A 16,361-nucleotide genomic window follows, 5' to 3' on the forward strand; every position below is an offset into this window, starting at 1 on the left:
TTTTTTAAAAAAATCTATTGATATTGAGTTTTGTAAAAGTTTGTTTGTTTCTAAACACATTTTGCACCAAATTTGACTTGCTAGAGATCCTTGAATTAGGCCTGGGAAAGAAAATCTGATCTGCTTAATAACTGTGGAGGTTAATGGATATAATCTGTATCTTTTAATCCAAGTATTTTATTTACAAACATTCTGTAATGCTTCAAGTATCAGGGGGTAGCCGTGTTAGTCTATATCTACAAAAANNNNGGGAGGGTCCTATGACATCTACCAGTCAACAGCAGAGTGGGTAAATGTATGTAATTTTCTCCACTTTGATTCCCAATCCCAGTTACTGAGACACAACCAGTAAAGTCATTTTAGATCACACCACCCATTAAAAACTTTACCTTCTCTTTTGTTCTATTACTTCACACACCTCCAAAGTTAGTTGAAGCATTACAAAAACAACAAGGAGTCTGGTGGCACCTTAAAGACTAACAGATTTATTTGGGCATAAGCTTTCCTGAGTAAAAACCTCAGTGAGGTTTTTACTCACAAAAGCTTATGCCCAAATAAATCTGTTAGTCTTTAAGGTGCCACCAGACTCCTTGTTGTTTTTGTAATGCTTCAACTAACTTTGGAGGTGTGTGAAGTAATAGAACAAAAGAGAAGGTAAAGTTTTTAATGGGTGGTGTGATCTAAAATGACTTTACTGGTTGTGTCTCAGTAACTGGGATTGGGAATCAAAGTGGAGAAAATTACATACATTTACCCACTCTGCTGTTGACTGGTAGATGTCATAGGACCCTCCCCAGTCCTAATAAGGCCAGTAAGAATGTGCCAAGCATTAAGTGTGCTAAGAATAAATTTGAGCTAAGATGGGGATAAGGTTACTTTGAACTCTATATTTCATGTTTTCTGACCTCCCCCGCCCCTCCTCCAAAGAACTGTAATTATATTAGAGAAGCTGCAGGGGCTTTAAACAGTTCTTGCCAGTTCCTTTGCTTTTTGCTGCCTTTCCCTGCTCTGCTGTCCCCTTTGGATCTGGGAATTTTTATTTTTATTTATAGGGTGTGTGGTTCTCGTGCTGAAGATGCACTGTGAGGCATGGCTATTTTTGTTAGACGCTGATACTTTAGTCTGAGCTGCAGGCATTGCCTTGGGAAAGGCTTAGATTGTGCTGGGGGGGCCAGGACTCTACAGAGAAGACAAGTTCAGAGAGGTACCAAAAGAAGAAACAGAATAGGAAAAGAGGAGGACCTCCCACCTTTTATTTCTGCATTTCCTGATAGAGTCAGTGACCCAGAAGTATTATCTAAGCTGCCGGTATAACTTGACCTGTTTAGAATATCTCTTACGATCGCTGCTATGGCTGAGATTACAACAGAAGGTACTGTAACTATTTTCAAATATAATTAATTGAAAACAATTTGTACTTTGACAGTGTGATTGAGTCAGCACGTCAGTGTGATTTATTGCTTTTTTGGGAATAGCAGTTTTCCTGAAGGGTGGGTTTTTGTGTGAGAAGTGTTTGTCTGGCAGCTGGAGACTCCACTGCTAGTTAGTGAAGCTAGATCACCACACACCTCTAAAAATAGCATTGGTCATGTAACCTGAGCAACCGTAGCTTAGACAGTGACCCTAAAGTGATACAAGAAGGGAATGCATACTGAACTGGAGCTGTTGGATTTAATACCAATAGGTCCAGTCCTGAACTCCTTACGCAGACAAACCTCCCATCAGCAAAATTGGCATTGAACTCTGTCAGAGTTTCACCCATGTCCGAACATCAGAAATCAGCTCTGTGGTGCTGATCCTGCATCTGGCTCAGTGGAGGCACAGGGGTATACTTGCAGGACCAGGGTCTACATTTGTAACCTATATTTTAATGTTATTTGAAGTAAACAGTACTGATCCTGCAAGTCTTATCCAGGTAAAGCTCCCATGGAAGCCTATGAGAGCATTGCTTGGATAACTACTCCAGTGCTAGGCCCAAAGAATGAGAAGTAATCATATAAACCACAAAACATTTATCCTAACACATGAATATTTCATGTACTTTAATATTTCCTGGCCATTCATATTTAAATACCTTTTAGATGCCTAACAATATTTTATCAACAACAGTGCAAGAAGGAAGCTGTTTAAAATTCCACCTTTTTTACTCAAATATTGAATATTTTTAGGGGAATTTCATCCATTGTGGATCACTCTACTGATCATCTTTAAGTTTAATAATTACTTTTTTTTAAAAATGAGCTTTTTGACAGTTTGCTGAAAGTTTATTTTTATTTTGCTTGTGATAGTGTTCCAGTATATTAAACTTGTACTTTTCATCCTTCAATTTGAACCATTCTGTTTGAGAGGATTGGCATTATTCACTATTGGTGAAGGAATCTATTTCCCATAGGTTGCAAAATTAGAAGTGACAGAATTTGCAGTGTTCTTGCTTGATGTTAGCAATAGCAAACATAAGGCTGATGCAGGTGAGGTGCATGTGGCCTTTTGTTGTTGTTGTTTTATCATCAGTGGTTGGATGAGTGTATATAATTTGCTCCTGGCAGCAAACAGTACTAAAACAGGTGACACAGCCAGGAAGCTCTATCACAAATGCTGGGATTAGTTCATGTAGAAATTCTTATCCAAATTTGGTGAAAACACTGCTCATTTTGTATTTGCTATCTGGAGAATTATATTTGTCCTCAGATATGTGCTGGGTAGTACCACAGGTATTAAAGGGACTTGTATGCATGAATCTGAGGGCAGAATATGCTTAGGTCTGGTTGAGTCCTTTTACTTTGTTTTTTGTTCTTGTGGAAAGTTCCTTGCTTATGGTAGATATTCCTAACTGACAATCTCTAAATTTAAGACTGGCTTAAAATTAATATGAAATACACAAAGCTTTTCAACAGCGTATGTTATTTAGCGCTATTACACATCTATATAGCGTTTCTGTGTTGCTGAATCTGGCATCTGGTAATTGAAATGAAAAGTTTTTTTTAAAAAAATCATACCTAGTACTGTTAAGAAGACTCTAAACATCCCTGTCAAACTTAAAAGCTCTATTTAGCCGTAATAATGTGTATCTTTTGGCCTTGTGTAAGGCAGTGGCAGCTTCAGGTGGTAATGGACGTCAATTCCACAGCAGACTGATCTTCAGTAGATAGGTCGCTGATAGGGCTGTGGAAGCCATCTTTTCCCTTGTGTGTGGAGGAGGGTTATACCGATCATCTGATTTTTTACAGCTGGTTCATTAGGTGGAATAAAGTTTTAATCCATGGCAGCATACTGTATTTTGAATTTGAGGGGATAATTAAGTTTCATGGTGGAGTATCTCTCCTGAGTTGTTACTGTTGCAAATGAGGGAGCTAGCAAGTTCAAATCCACAGTGCAACAAAATCTTACAACTTTCCAGTGCATGAACTGTTAGTGACTTCCTGCCCTTAATAAACTTACTGTTCCTTTTATCTTTGTTATACTGCCAGTCCCACATCATCCAGGCTGTCAGTCAGAATTTGCCTCATGGAATATCATACATAAATGTTAGACAGCATTGCATGGCAACAAGAGAGTGTGGAACCATATGACTGAAGAGGAGGCCTTAATGCTACCTTTGCCATTTTGCCTGCTGAACTAAGGAAAAGTTCTCTAGATCTGGTAGATTGGGATCATGTCATCTTGATGCAAATATCTAGACATCTTGTTTGTGACACTCCATTTCAAGATAATGCCCTTCTTAGCATTAATTATGAAGAATGTTTAGGGCATGATTCATCACTACATAACTTCAGTTTTACCCCAGAAATGTAATGCTGTTGAAATTAATTGGAATTAAAGATGGAACGACACTGTAAAGATCCAGCCCTATAATAACTTCTAACACCAGGCCCTACATATACTACCTGGGATGACATTTTAGCTCAATTAAAAAGTTGCATGGCAAGATCACAGCAACAAAACATAATTGGATAAAAAAAAATGACAAAATGAGTTACTGTCTTCACAGGATGTCTACATAAACCCTTAGAAAACTTGCATATATATGCTAAATATCTAGTACTCTAGTTCAATGAATGCTTATGAAATGAATCCAAAGGATTAAACTGGGTCTTCTCACATTCTTAATAACATTTATCTACAATATTAGAAACAGAAATGCACTTTATAAAATCTATTATTTAGCAATAAGTAGCATTCCTAGGTATGATTCAAAGTTCAATATGAGCATTAACTATTTCATCCTCACAACACACCTGTGCGCTCGGTAAACCTTACATTTCCAAATGGGCAAATATACTGAAAGGTTTGGGGCACAGTTGTGAGCCAGCATGTTCTGGGATAAAGGGAACCGTACTCCGGTGTGCTGGCTACTGTGGCATTAAAAGTCATAAAATGGGAGGGAGAGAAGCTGCCACCAGCTTGCTCCCTACCTACCCAGATGGTTAAAGAATGAAGAGAGAGCCTTTGTTCTGGTCTTGCAATGCACTGGCTAGCCCAGCTGATCCAACACAGAGGGGAAATAGTCTATGCCAGGGGTAGGCATGCCACAGAGCTAGGAAGAAACCGGATCTGAACCGTCTCTCTGAGGGTATGTCTGCACTTAGAGTTGGAAGTGTAATTCCCAGCTGGAGGAGACATACCCGCACTAGCTCTGATCTAGCTAACACACTAAAAATTGAGTGTAACTGTGGCGGCTGAGCCACTAGCTGCCCCGGGTATACCTGTACCTGTCTAGATGCACAAATGCTCAGTCATAGTTCAGTCTCTAGTTTGCTCCTGGTAGCTATGCATCTATACATTGCCCATTAGTCAGGACAGACTGCAACGAGCCAGTTTAGCCTTAAGTGATTTACTAGAGGCTCCACAGCTTATCAGTGACAAAATCAGGATTAGTTCCTGGATTTTTGTCCTGTGCTTAGTTCAGTAGACAAGTAAGAAAAGTTATATAGTCATAAAGCATTTAAAAAGGCACATTTAACAAGGTTTGCGCACTTTAAAAATAATGTAGGTCATCTCAGTGATACATGAGAAATAACACGAGGGGCCAGAGTATAGAGTCATAGAGATGTGCAACACATGCTTTGGGTGTGCTTACGCCAGAAGCTACATGTAACCTTCAATAGCCCAGAAGTTCACATACAGGATAATCAAATGACTGCTCACTCAGAAGTGTTAAAGGCATAAAAGACATTTCTAAATGTTCTCAGTTCAAACAAACAAGTTTAACAATATTTTATAACATGAAAGAATGGCTTCCTTATTCGTTCGGCTAAGATCACAAGAAGCGCAGTTGGGAAAGTAACTGATACTTTCCTGAAGGACTGTTTTTTCTCTAAATTATCCTAAATTCTCAATTACTGAGGGACAGTCTTCACTCATTGATATATTTTGCTTTCCACCACCAACTCTCTGTATAACTTTTTTCATGAGCAATGTACCCGAATGCATGGATGCTAAATATCTAAACTGTATTCTTAAATTCATTCACCTAAATTTGGGTTATTGCTGATTATGCACTATATGTATCTTATGACTTTAAAAACAAACTTTGTTTCTGTGGATAATCTAAGCACTATACCCAGATGTACAGACACTCTTTTCTCAACCTATATATGATGTAATTTTTTTAACATTAGCTTTAATAAAATTTTCAACTTACCTGATATATCCTTGATCAGGAAGCAAATGGCATATCCTGCCCTTGCAAAGGGATGAAGCAGATATTCCTGTGTCTGACTAATCAGATTGTAACATGTATATTACTGAATAATATATTGGGCCTGATTCTGATACCCACCTGAATCTGCTCCCTTTTTGTGAAGGAACAATTAACTTCCTTCCAAGCACCTAATAATGCTTACAAACTAATTGTAGCTGCGAACTTGAATCTGCATTTTGTGGACAGATAGACACACATATGACAATGTTTCCACATCTGGCCTAGTGTTTTCAAATTTTATATTTTAGTCTAAAATTAATTGAAAATCCCTAGAGTTCTTAGAGCTCTTTAGATCCTAAAGCTTTCCGTGTTCTGTCTATATACCAGCAATGCATTTATGCGCTGTAAAATTGTCCTTACTGTTAAATTCAGAGTAGTATTGTAATAAAAAATAACTAGCTTTTAAAAAAAATTCCTTTCCCCAAACGTTAAAAGCTAAAAACTTTATCCAACCCTACATCTACCCTTTCTGGGTAGAAACATACTGAGGATGTATCCAGCTTGTTTTTTAAGGCATTGCCTTACACTAAGGACACTAAAAAAAAATTCCACCACCAACTGGCTGTAGTACTCCCAGGTGCCAGTATTACTTTAAACACAGTGGGTGAATATGTTCAAAAGCACCTAAGTGACTCCAGAACCTGAAACCCGTCTACACTAGGAGCACTTTACTGGTACAGAAATACCAATATACTGTCCCTACAAAACAGGGCTTTGGAGCTGTGCTCTGGCACTGCTCCAGCTCCAGGCAAACACCTGCAGCTCTACTGCTCCGGAGCTGCTCCGTGCTCCAGCTCCGGGCTCCGCTCCAAAGCCCTGCTACAAAATTCTTCTACTGTGGATGCAGCTTTACCAGCAAAGTTGTATTTTGTACTGGTGTAGTAAAACTCCTCCCGTCTCCCTTAGTGAAATAATACTGGTAAAAGTGGGGCCGCCTGCTGGCATGGCTATATCAGTTAGGGATCACACTTTTTATTTGCATCTGAAGAAGTGGGTTTTTTACCCATGAAATCTTATGCCCAAATAAATCTGTTAGTCTTTAAGGTGCCTGGCTGTTTTTGTGGATACAAACTAACACAGTTACCCCCGATAAGTAACTTAAGTGATTTTGAACATTTTACCTTAGGAGTTGAGGAGACAGTGGAACATAGTGCATGGGCTCTTTTGAAAACCCCACTAGGTGCCTACCGGCATCTCTTGGTGCTTAAATACCTTTAAGCATTTGTCCATTAGGAATTTTTTGAAAATGATGGATTGAAGCTGCTTTAGTGACAACGTTGAGAGCTAAAACCTGAACTTCACTCTGGGAAAGTAAAAAAATCAGTTCTGTTTTAAAGCAGGTTTCATAACACAGGGCTGGCTTCAGTCCAGGTTGCATCAAAGTCAGAGAAACCAGAGTTGCTCTAGCTGAGGCAGGTCAGCTGCTTACAGTGGGAAAGAAGCTGTCTCTTTCTTTTTGAGGCTAATGTTGCCTAGTTTCTGCTCTATTTAAGCAGATTGAACAAGTGGACAATGTTCATTTTATCAGCTAAATGCTTTTTAAGCACTCCAGGTTAAGTCCTGGCCCCAATGAAAGTAAAGGTAAGCTTCCATGGACCTCAGTAGGACCAGAATTTCACTCCTACTTTTTATTTTGTTGTTTATTCATTGTTGTTCTATGATTAAAACTCATGGTCTAAATACAGAAAGTTAATTGCTAGGAAATAGTCATAGGGATAACTTTTATTTAGAAACCCCTCACCCTGCCAACATCCCAGTTGAGTTGTTCTGAGGATTTCATGGTTTGATAAGTTCAAATAGCATAAAATACATGATCAAATGGTAAAACCAAAAAGTAGCATCATTAGAGAAGTGTATGAAGGTGGGCCAGATCTGTGATTCAGACGTGTCTCCAGCAGTCTTTTAAAACTGAGGAGGATGCAGAGATGGATGAGCAACAGCATCAGTGGTTCCATGCCCTAAAGACTTTAGAATGATGAGCTCTTTGGTGTTTTACTAATTTGAAATCAATTAAAAAGTCTGGTCAACGAAATCTAACAGAGGAGAAAAAGCCTAATGTTCTTTATCCTTTTTTAGTTGTTGTTGTTGGCTTTACATTGACCCATCAAACTGGTAGCAGAGAACATGAAGTGAGTAAGCAGATATGAACTGTGGAGTCATGTGCATCTAAAGACTTAGCTGGAAACTATCATCAGTCAGTTATATTCTTCCTTTGTTCTATCCCATATTCCTGGTCCTTGATCTGCTCTAAATATTTGTATTAGGGATCATGATTATTTCAAGATTATGTATTTACACATTAGGCAAGAGGATGAATCAGTAAATGTTTGCACCCAGTAACTTGCCTCAGTGCATTCATTCACATTTGTGCGGGTTTAACACCCTCCCTTTTATGCACATGTGCTTCTAAGAGTGGAATTTGATCTAAGGACGTAACAGAAGTTACATGCAAGCATCAGCAGAACTAGAACATAATGTCCGAATATGTCCTAAATTTCTTCTGGACACTGAGACAAATCCTCAGCCAATCAGTATAGCTTCATGGTAGTTGGTGGAGGTAGAAAGATTTACACCAGTGGAGGGTCTGGCCCTATATTTTTCCTTTTCCTCTGATTTCTTTTATAGAAGATTCTCCCATTTTTTGCTCTGTAATCTAGCGCCACCAACCAGGATTTGACAGGGAGAAGCGCAACTCCCTAAACAGAGGAAAGACCACAGCTGCATGTGTAAGTACAGGGATTATCAGGGAAATATGGTTGGGCAAGTGCTAGTCAATTGAATAATTCTTCAAACTCATTAAAAATTCTGAGGAATAGAGGTGAGCTAACACAAGGAGTGAGACCCTTCTCTGTGGGGCGAGGGATGACTGATATACTCATTCATTGGGTATATCTACACAGCAGTTGGGAGGACTATTTTTAGCATGCTGGCTTAGGCGGAGCTGGCACATCAAACTATCTAATCTGGTAAAACCCATTTAGGGACAAATTCAGCCCTGGCACAGCTCCATTCAAGTGGAGTTGCTTGGGTTTACAACTAGTGCTGGATTTGTCCCTTAGAAACTAGGTTACTTGTACTCTTGGTTTAAACCCCCAACTGGGCCAGGCAATGAAAGAATTAGCCCTAGTTCAGTCCTGTGGTTTGCCTTCGTGAAGTCAGCTCGAGAGCTCAGTATGAGTTTGTCTCTAGATTTAAAGTTCCATTTAGTGTTACTCGAACCCATTTTAAAAAAAAAAAAAAAAAAAAAAAAAAAAGAGAGAGAGAGAATATAAAGTAATGGAAATGTAGACAAACCCTCTATCTGGAGAAGCCTCTGCTTTCTATCTTCAAAGATAGTTTAAAGAAATCCTTTGCATATGTGTAATGAATGAAGACTGGCTACTCCCTGTACATGCGTGTGTTCTCTCAACATCAAAAGTATCCCCATACCTTTGCCTGGAGTCAAATTGTCAAAGAATCTATGCCTTTGTTGGATCCTTTGGTATGTAAATGAAATATCTTTCCTATATTCTACTACGTAGGCTTAAGCTGTGGTTTTCTATGCACTTCAGAACAGCTGAGTCTGGTTGCAATCCTTGCTAATAGTTATGTTGGTTGTGAGAAATCTATCATAATGTTTTCTCATAAATATTCCATTCTTGTTTTCTAGATTTAATTTTATATCTATATATCAAGTTAAGGTGCTCATATGGCCTGTAACTTGTTTTACATATAGGACTCAGGTTCGCCTTTAGACTCACCTGTCAATTCCTGCTACAGCTGCTATGCAAGTATATCTGAAGGCAGAATGGGATTTAAAGCAGTATAACAGTATAACTAGTAATTTAAAAGACCACATATATGATACAATGTGAGCATAGGTTACACACCTTTGGTAAGTCAAATGGAATGTTTAAAACTGCAACCATAGTGCTACATTAACATACATATTAATGTATCTGTTTTTAAGAAAAAAGTGAAAGTAAAAAAATCATGCTCTTCTTAGAGATTTTGTGTATTTCACAATAGCAGCCAAAAATATGTATAACTATGGATTTCTACAGTGCAAAAGCAAAGCCACACCTACACAACATCACTGATGTATTTTACTATTTATGTTGTTGTTTTGTCTTTTAAACAGTATTGTAATCCTAATCCCAGTAGGGAAATTTCCTAATGTGATGTATTGATAGACCATTGTGCCACAGTTTACGCTATCTGCTGAGGGCCAGTGGAGAAGTACCCTTTTGTTGGTAGAGATTGTCTTGTAAGAAGAGAGTAATCTTAATATAGAATTTTTGTAAACCTAGTATAGGTTTTTGTAGCAAAAGGTATTCATGAGCCAAATTCAGGAATTCTTTGTTTTGTGGCCTACGTGGAATATACTAACACCACAAAAGCATTATTTTTTGGACTCATGTCCTTGCTACTGTGACCCTGCAACCAGATCCCAAAACAGACACAATCCATGGGAGATAGGTACTTGCTGGCTCAAGGTCCATAAGCATATATGCTAAAATGTACCTTTTACACCAGATCTCACCAGACCCTTTACACCTTTCAGAGTGTTAGCTGCAGTATGAAATACATAGACTTTTAAGCAGCCTGAAATTGGGCACCACATTATACTCCACTTGACCATCTCTTTCAGCAAGGATTTATGGGGATGAGGTGGTATGATTTTAATCCTAAATGTGAGAGTTACTGGCTAACTGATTGCTATAGACATTGTATGCCACTCATCTATACTGCAAAGGTGGCAATATACTGTGCTAGGGCCAAAGATGTAATAAATGACAAGCATATTTTTTCAACAAATCATTTCCTACCTGAGTAAACATGTAAAGGGCATAAAGCAAAAGGATTTTCATATTTTCTTTTGTTATTTCATAATCTTTTCTGTGTTTGAAGTGAAAAAGATTCCTTTTTTTTTTTTTTTCTCTCCATACGTTATTTTGTTGTTGAATTGCTCAGGAAACCTAGGCAGCTGGTGTGATTATTTTTGTTTTCTTTTAAAGAGCAGAGAAGTTTGCTAAAAAGGATAAGTTTATAAATATAGGACTAGGAAGAATTTGCAAACAACTATTTAAAAAACAAAAAACAATTCAGTCAAATAGGGACCCTATTGACTTTGAAAATCCCCGTAAGAAAAGAACCACCAATAAGTCAGACCTTACTTCAGGAAAACATCTGTATTTTGGAAGGGCACTTAAAATATGCTTAACTTTAAGCACATGCTGCCAATAGGTACTAAGTTTTTTAAGTGCTTTCCTTACTCTGGCCTAAATGAGCACCAGATTTTTAGCTGAACTAAATTCAGGCTAAGAAAATATATGATTTTCTTCTGATGATATTTTTAAATATAATTTTAGTTTTAATGAACAAAGAAGTGATATGGATTAGTTTTTTTTCTCATTAAATTGGAAAAAAACTTTCCTTGTAAATTACATTTGCCATACTGTATTTATCATCTTGTGTAGGTTAATGCATCTCACACTGAGAAGTGCTGAAGGCATGTGCATATAAAGATATAAACAGTCTAACTGATTCAGTTAATTGCACTTCTCCATTTCCACCCACTCATCCGTATTCTATATTCAATTTAAAAAAATAAGTAGAAATAACATGCCTGGCAGAAATTGCCAAGAGCACAAAAACTACTTGATCTATTTCAAAATTATTAGTATATATTATTTGTATTTATGTTGGTGCCTAGAGTCCTGAACTCTGTTGTGGTGAGCACCGCACAGATATATAACAAAGACAGGCTCTGCCCTAAAGAGCTTAAAATGTATTCAACTTGTTAATAAATACAGAGATCCTAAAACAGGCTATGGCCATATAGGGCATCATAATTAATAACTATGGTAGTACTAACAAAACCAAACTTCATTATGAGTATTCATTCAAAATTTTGCACAAATTTACTTTAACTGTTTTTGCATCCCTCTTGTATTTAATTTTTCCCCTCGGTATCCCAATGAATAAACTCTGTACATGCATACTCTTGGGAAAGGTGAATTTTAAGCCTGAATATTCTGTGACAGCAAACTCTGAATTGCAGAACTAGCCCATAGTATAAATTGTAAATTTTATAATTGAATCTGATATTTGTGATTTGAGCTGTTGCTAGTTTTATATATGTTGTGTTACTCTTACTGTCTGCTGATTAGGTGATTTTGCAAAGATCATCCAAACAAAGACAATATCATGTGACATGTAACTAACTAGTAATGCACAATTTTTAAATGTTCATAATGAACTGTTTTGGATGATGAGGCAAGCAAAAGATCCTACATATAGCTTTTAGTAGTGATTAAATTTGAGAATTTTGCTATTTTTGAACAGAGGCAAAATTCCTCAAATTTTTATTAATGGTTTCCTCAGATGTAATCAAAATGCTGCTATGTCGGTGTACATCAGAGTTCTCAAAGATGTAGTGTCAGGCTCACTCAAATTGCATTGTGATTTTTTTGTTTTTAATCATCATATTGCCCACCCAAGTGTTCAGATATCATGGGGGAGCCCTCCCTTCCCCCAAATAATGAAATTAGCTTAAAATTGTGATATTTTAACAAATAATAAATTCTGTGTCTCTTCTCTTACCCTCTCCCCCTACCAGGTGTTTGAGCCTATAAAGTTCACATTTTCAATTTTTATGCAACAGTGAGGCCTAGAAACTTATTGTGAAAGCTGAGATGCTCATATAATCACAGAGCTCCAGGGTCTGAGTCTTTAACAAAAATAATAATATATAACAATATTTGTTAGTCCTGATAAAATGACATGACTCGGCAGAACTGCTGTTAATAACCGCTTTATTACTTATGAACTTCAAAAGATTCAGACATGTGTCCTATCAACTTCCTGGGTCTAGCTCATGTACTCATTGAAATCAAAGGGAGTTTTGTTTTATTTCAATGGGAGCATAAACTGGCCCTCAGTGTGTAAACCACAGGAGATCAGACTTTTATCAGTTTCTACTGCTCCCTGATTTCAGCAGACCTGGAAATATAATGAGAAGAGGTGGCATGTCAATTCAAGAACGGGGACATGGTTTCAGTTCCTGAGGATTTATGCAAACGCATTGATAAGAAGAGGCCACCAAGTTATGTTTTTTCCCCATAATATTGTATAGTAAGTCAGATGAACAAATATCATTTTTCTCCCATTGTAGTAAAAATACATGTGAAGACATTGATAGAGAATGTAACAGCTTTTAGCGGTTGGGAACTGGTTTATATGTGGCTCAAATTTCTTTGATAGTAAATTGTATCCATCTAGATGTTTGAAAATCACTTTGTGAAATCTATTGATTCTCATTCACATTCCTATGGACAGGTGTCCACATCTCAAACCATGAATTGGCTATCTTGTCTGCAATCTCAGCGGAGAGAACAAGGGCCAAATGGATGTAGAAACTGAATTTATTCTCTCATCCTTGGAAACACTGTTTTTGTAGTCACAGTTAAGCACATTTAAGAGGAAGCATAGGGAAGGTTGGACTGTCACTGACACAGAAGACTTCAGTCTAACGTGCTTTCAATTTTGTACCTTTCATTCTGAATTCAGTTTAAATAAAATAATAGTACATTTTTACGTACTTTAAATTTACACCTAAGTTCTAAAAATGGACAGATATTAGAATATATCTTAAACATTTTAAAGACTTTAATCAATAACTTATTCTTATCTGGGTGTTAAGATATGATATGATCAAATTAAAAAAACAAACAAACAAAACAACAGAAATACCCTGCTAAGTCATGGGATAAGAGAAGTTACAGATTCACAGGTAGCTCACATGTGCTTGCAGACCTCATTGTAATAAACAACCACAGAACAAGACTTTGAAGGAGGGAAAACAGATGTAACACCCTTGAAAATGAGAGAGAAAAATCCAATGGGCCAGATAGAACAAAGACCTTAAAAAGGCATAGCTATCAGAGTAATCTGATCCAATGCAATTGTGCTGAATGAGTCTGCAGTAGCCAGCATTCAGCAGGTAATATTCTACTACTATAAAGAATCTAGGAATAGTTCTTTAAAGGCGTTGAATAATTATGTGCTACTGCTTTCTGTGCAGAACTCAGCAAATCAGTTAATTAAAAATCATCTAAAATATACTTGCCAAAGCCCTACATCTTTATTAATGTTGATATTCCCAGACTTTCTTAAAATATGTAAATATAAATTACAAATGGTAGCAGATATACAGGTCACTCTATTATGGTTTGCTATACTCAGATCCCTTGATTACTTCTATATCAAAATCTTCCCTGCATACTAGTCGTTATTTGTGTTTTTATTTTGATTGTAATTGTGCTAGGATTAATTGATAAAATATAACACAATGGCTTGGGAAATAAATCCCCACCTTTTTAGTTATTTTACACTGCACCTATTACAGATCATTAGTCACTCAGTACTTTTGCATCACACTTGTATATTCCATGCAGCCACTGTAAGACTCATGTATCTGGTGTGTTTGTAGGTTCCCAATTGTTTATCTTTTTAGGAGCAGCGGTGAAGAATTGTATTAGTGAGAGAAATTGTCAGTGATGTAACTGAATGGTTATAGTCAATGTAAGAAAAGCTGCAATGACAACCGTAGTGTAAATGCTCCACTTCAACAAATGTGGAAGCATGCATTTTTATTTGTTATTAGCACTTATCTAATTACCATTGAAACTGCACTCTGTTTATATAATAGAAAAGGAAATGAATACAGAAAGGTCAGATGATGAATAGTCCCTTGACCAGAATATAACAGGCTGTGAAAACTTTTAGAGGTGTACATTGAATAACTTAGTATCTCTCTGAAGCTTTCTTGAAAATTCAGAAAGGACTATCAACTTCTAAACCTGCAGAGGACATATCTATCTGTTTTCATTACACTGGCAAAGATATGAGCCTGAGACTGCTATATGAATATTAAGGAAACTTCAGAGAACTGCTTCAAACTTTGCTGAAACAATGAAGAAAACATGCCAGTATCTTTGATATTTTAAAATTCTAAAGATAGAAAGTTTAAGGATTGCTTCTATGTATATTAGTAAAGAAAATGGGGGAGGTACAAATGGTTTGAGATGCGGGGGGATAATGATAGCCTTCCTTTGTGACCTTGGGCAAGTCAATTAGGGCAGTGGTTCTCAACCACGAGTACTTACAGGGCGTACATCAACTCATCTAGATATTTGCCTAGTTTTACAAAAGGCTTCACAAAAAACACTAGCAAAGTCAATACAAACTAAAATTTCATACAGTCAGTGACTTGCTTATACTGCTCTATAAGCCATACACTGAAATATAATGGTAAAAATGAGAAAGTAAGCATTTTTTCAGTAATAAAGTGCTGTAACACTTGTGTATTTTTATGTGTGATTTTGTCAGCAAGTAGTTTTTAAGTGAGGTGAAACTTGGGGTACACAAGACAAATCAGACTCCTGAAAGGGGTACAGTAGTCTGGAAAGGTTGAGAGCCACTGACTTAGGGCTTGTCCACGTGGGGACACTCTGGTAAGTTAATTATCTAAAGGTGTGAATTAAAAGCAGATTAGTTAAACTGCATTAAACTCCTGTGTGGACTCTTATTTAGAATTAAAGTGGCCTTTATTCTGTTTAGCTTAATTTTAAAATAGCCTTAATTCAGTTCATTTTAATTCTGAATGAGTCTGCGCACGCAAAGGTTTAATGCAGTTTAAACCACTTTTAGTTCATGCCTGTAGTTAGTTTGGATAAACTTTCCAAAGTGTCCCTGTGTAGACAAAATCTTAGCCTTTTTGTGCCTTGGTTCCCCGTCTATAACGTAGGGGTAATAGTAATTCCTTACCTCACCTAGGTGTTGTGAGGATAAATATATTATTAAAAATTATAGGGCACTCCAATACTATGATAATGGGAGACATATAAGAACCTAAAATAAAAACAGAATTGCACAGTTTGAATATGAATTTGAGATTATATGGGAGGTCATTAAATAGAACACATTGTCTGTATGTGGTATGCTTGAGGATCACCAGAAGATTTGTATAATGTGGCATGTAGGGCTCTGAGATTAGTATTTAGACTGAAAACTGCTTCTTTCATTTCATGTCATTTGTATTCCACTGATGTGGTACAAAGTGAATTAAGGAATGAGGGAAAATTTGAGGGGACGGGGGTTGAGGGAATTAACACAATTGTGCAAAAGATCTTTTACAAAATCAGCATGTTTGAAGAAGGGTAGGAAGAGTAGCCTTATAGTACAAATATACATATGCATATCCTGCCCTCTTTTCTTTCCCCATTGGAAACCAGTGGTCTTGAACACAGCAGAATTGGTGTTGTCATTCAAAACAGGGGTGCTGCATGCCAGAGGGCTCATAGTGGGGTTCCCCCTCTGAATCACTGACAAGAGCTCTCAAGCCTGGAAAGCACGTAGAAGGGCTTGTTGCGTGGATCTGAGATTAGTCGATCTGCCAGTGCACAGATCCACCATTGCAGCACACACAAGATACTGCATCCATCAGTAGCAGCAGAGTGGCTCTGCAGCAGCTAATTTTTGGCCTGAAGGAGAGGATTTATTTTCCATCCCCCATGGCATTGTCGTTTTCACAGCTCTGAGGCTAAGATTTGTCCTGTAATCAGTGACATGAGGAAGATGGAGGAACAGGCCTTTTCAAGATAAACCATCTTCAAAC

The 16,361-nt window shown here is 37.3% G+C and overlaps 1 protein-coding gene across 1 annotated transcript in view; it reads left to right on the forward strand.

The window, feature by feature from the left end:
* Window positions 1-870: 870 nt before the first annotated feature.
* Window positions 871-16,361, forward strand: part of TRDN (triadin) — a gene marked incomplete in the record, with an annotated part of 278,678 nt that continues 263,187 nt past the window's right edge. Inside the window, 1 exon segment of the mRNA XM_034765753.1 lies at window positions 871-1,372. Coding sequence (XP_034621644.1) covers window positions 1,351-1,372 — 22 coding nt within the window.

The sequence above is a fragment of the Trachemys scripta genome, chromosome 3, assembly GCF_013100865.1.
Source record: "Trachemys scripta elegans isolate TJP31775 chromosome 3, CAS_Tse_1.0, whole genome shotgun sequence".
Lineage (NCBI taxonomy): Eukaryota > Metazoa > Chordata > Testudines > Emydidae > Trachemys > Trachemys scripta.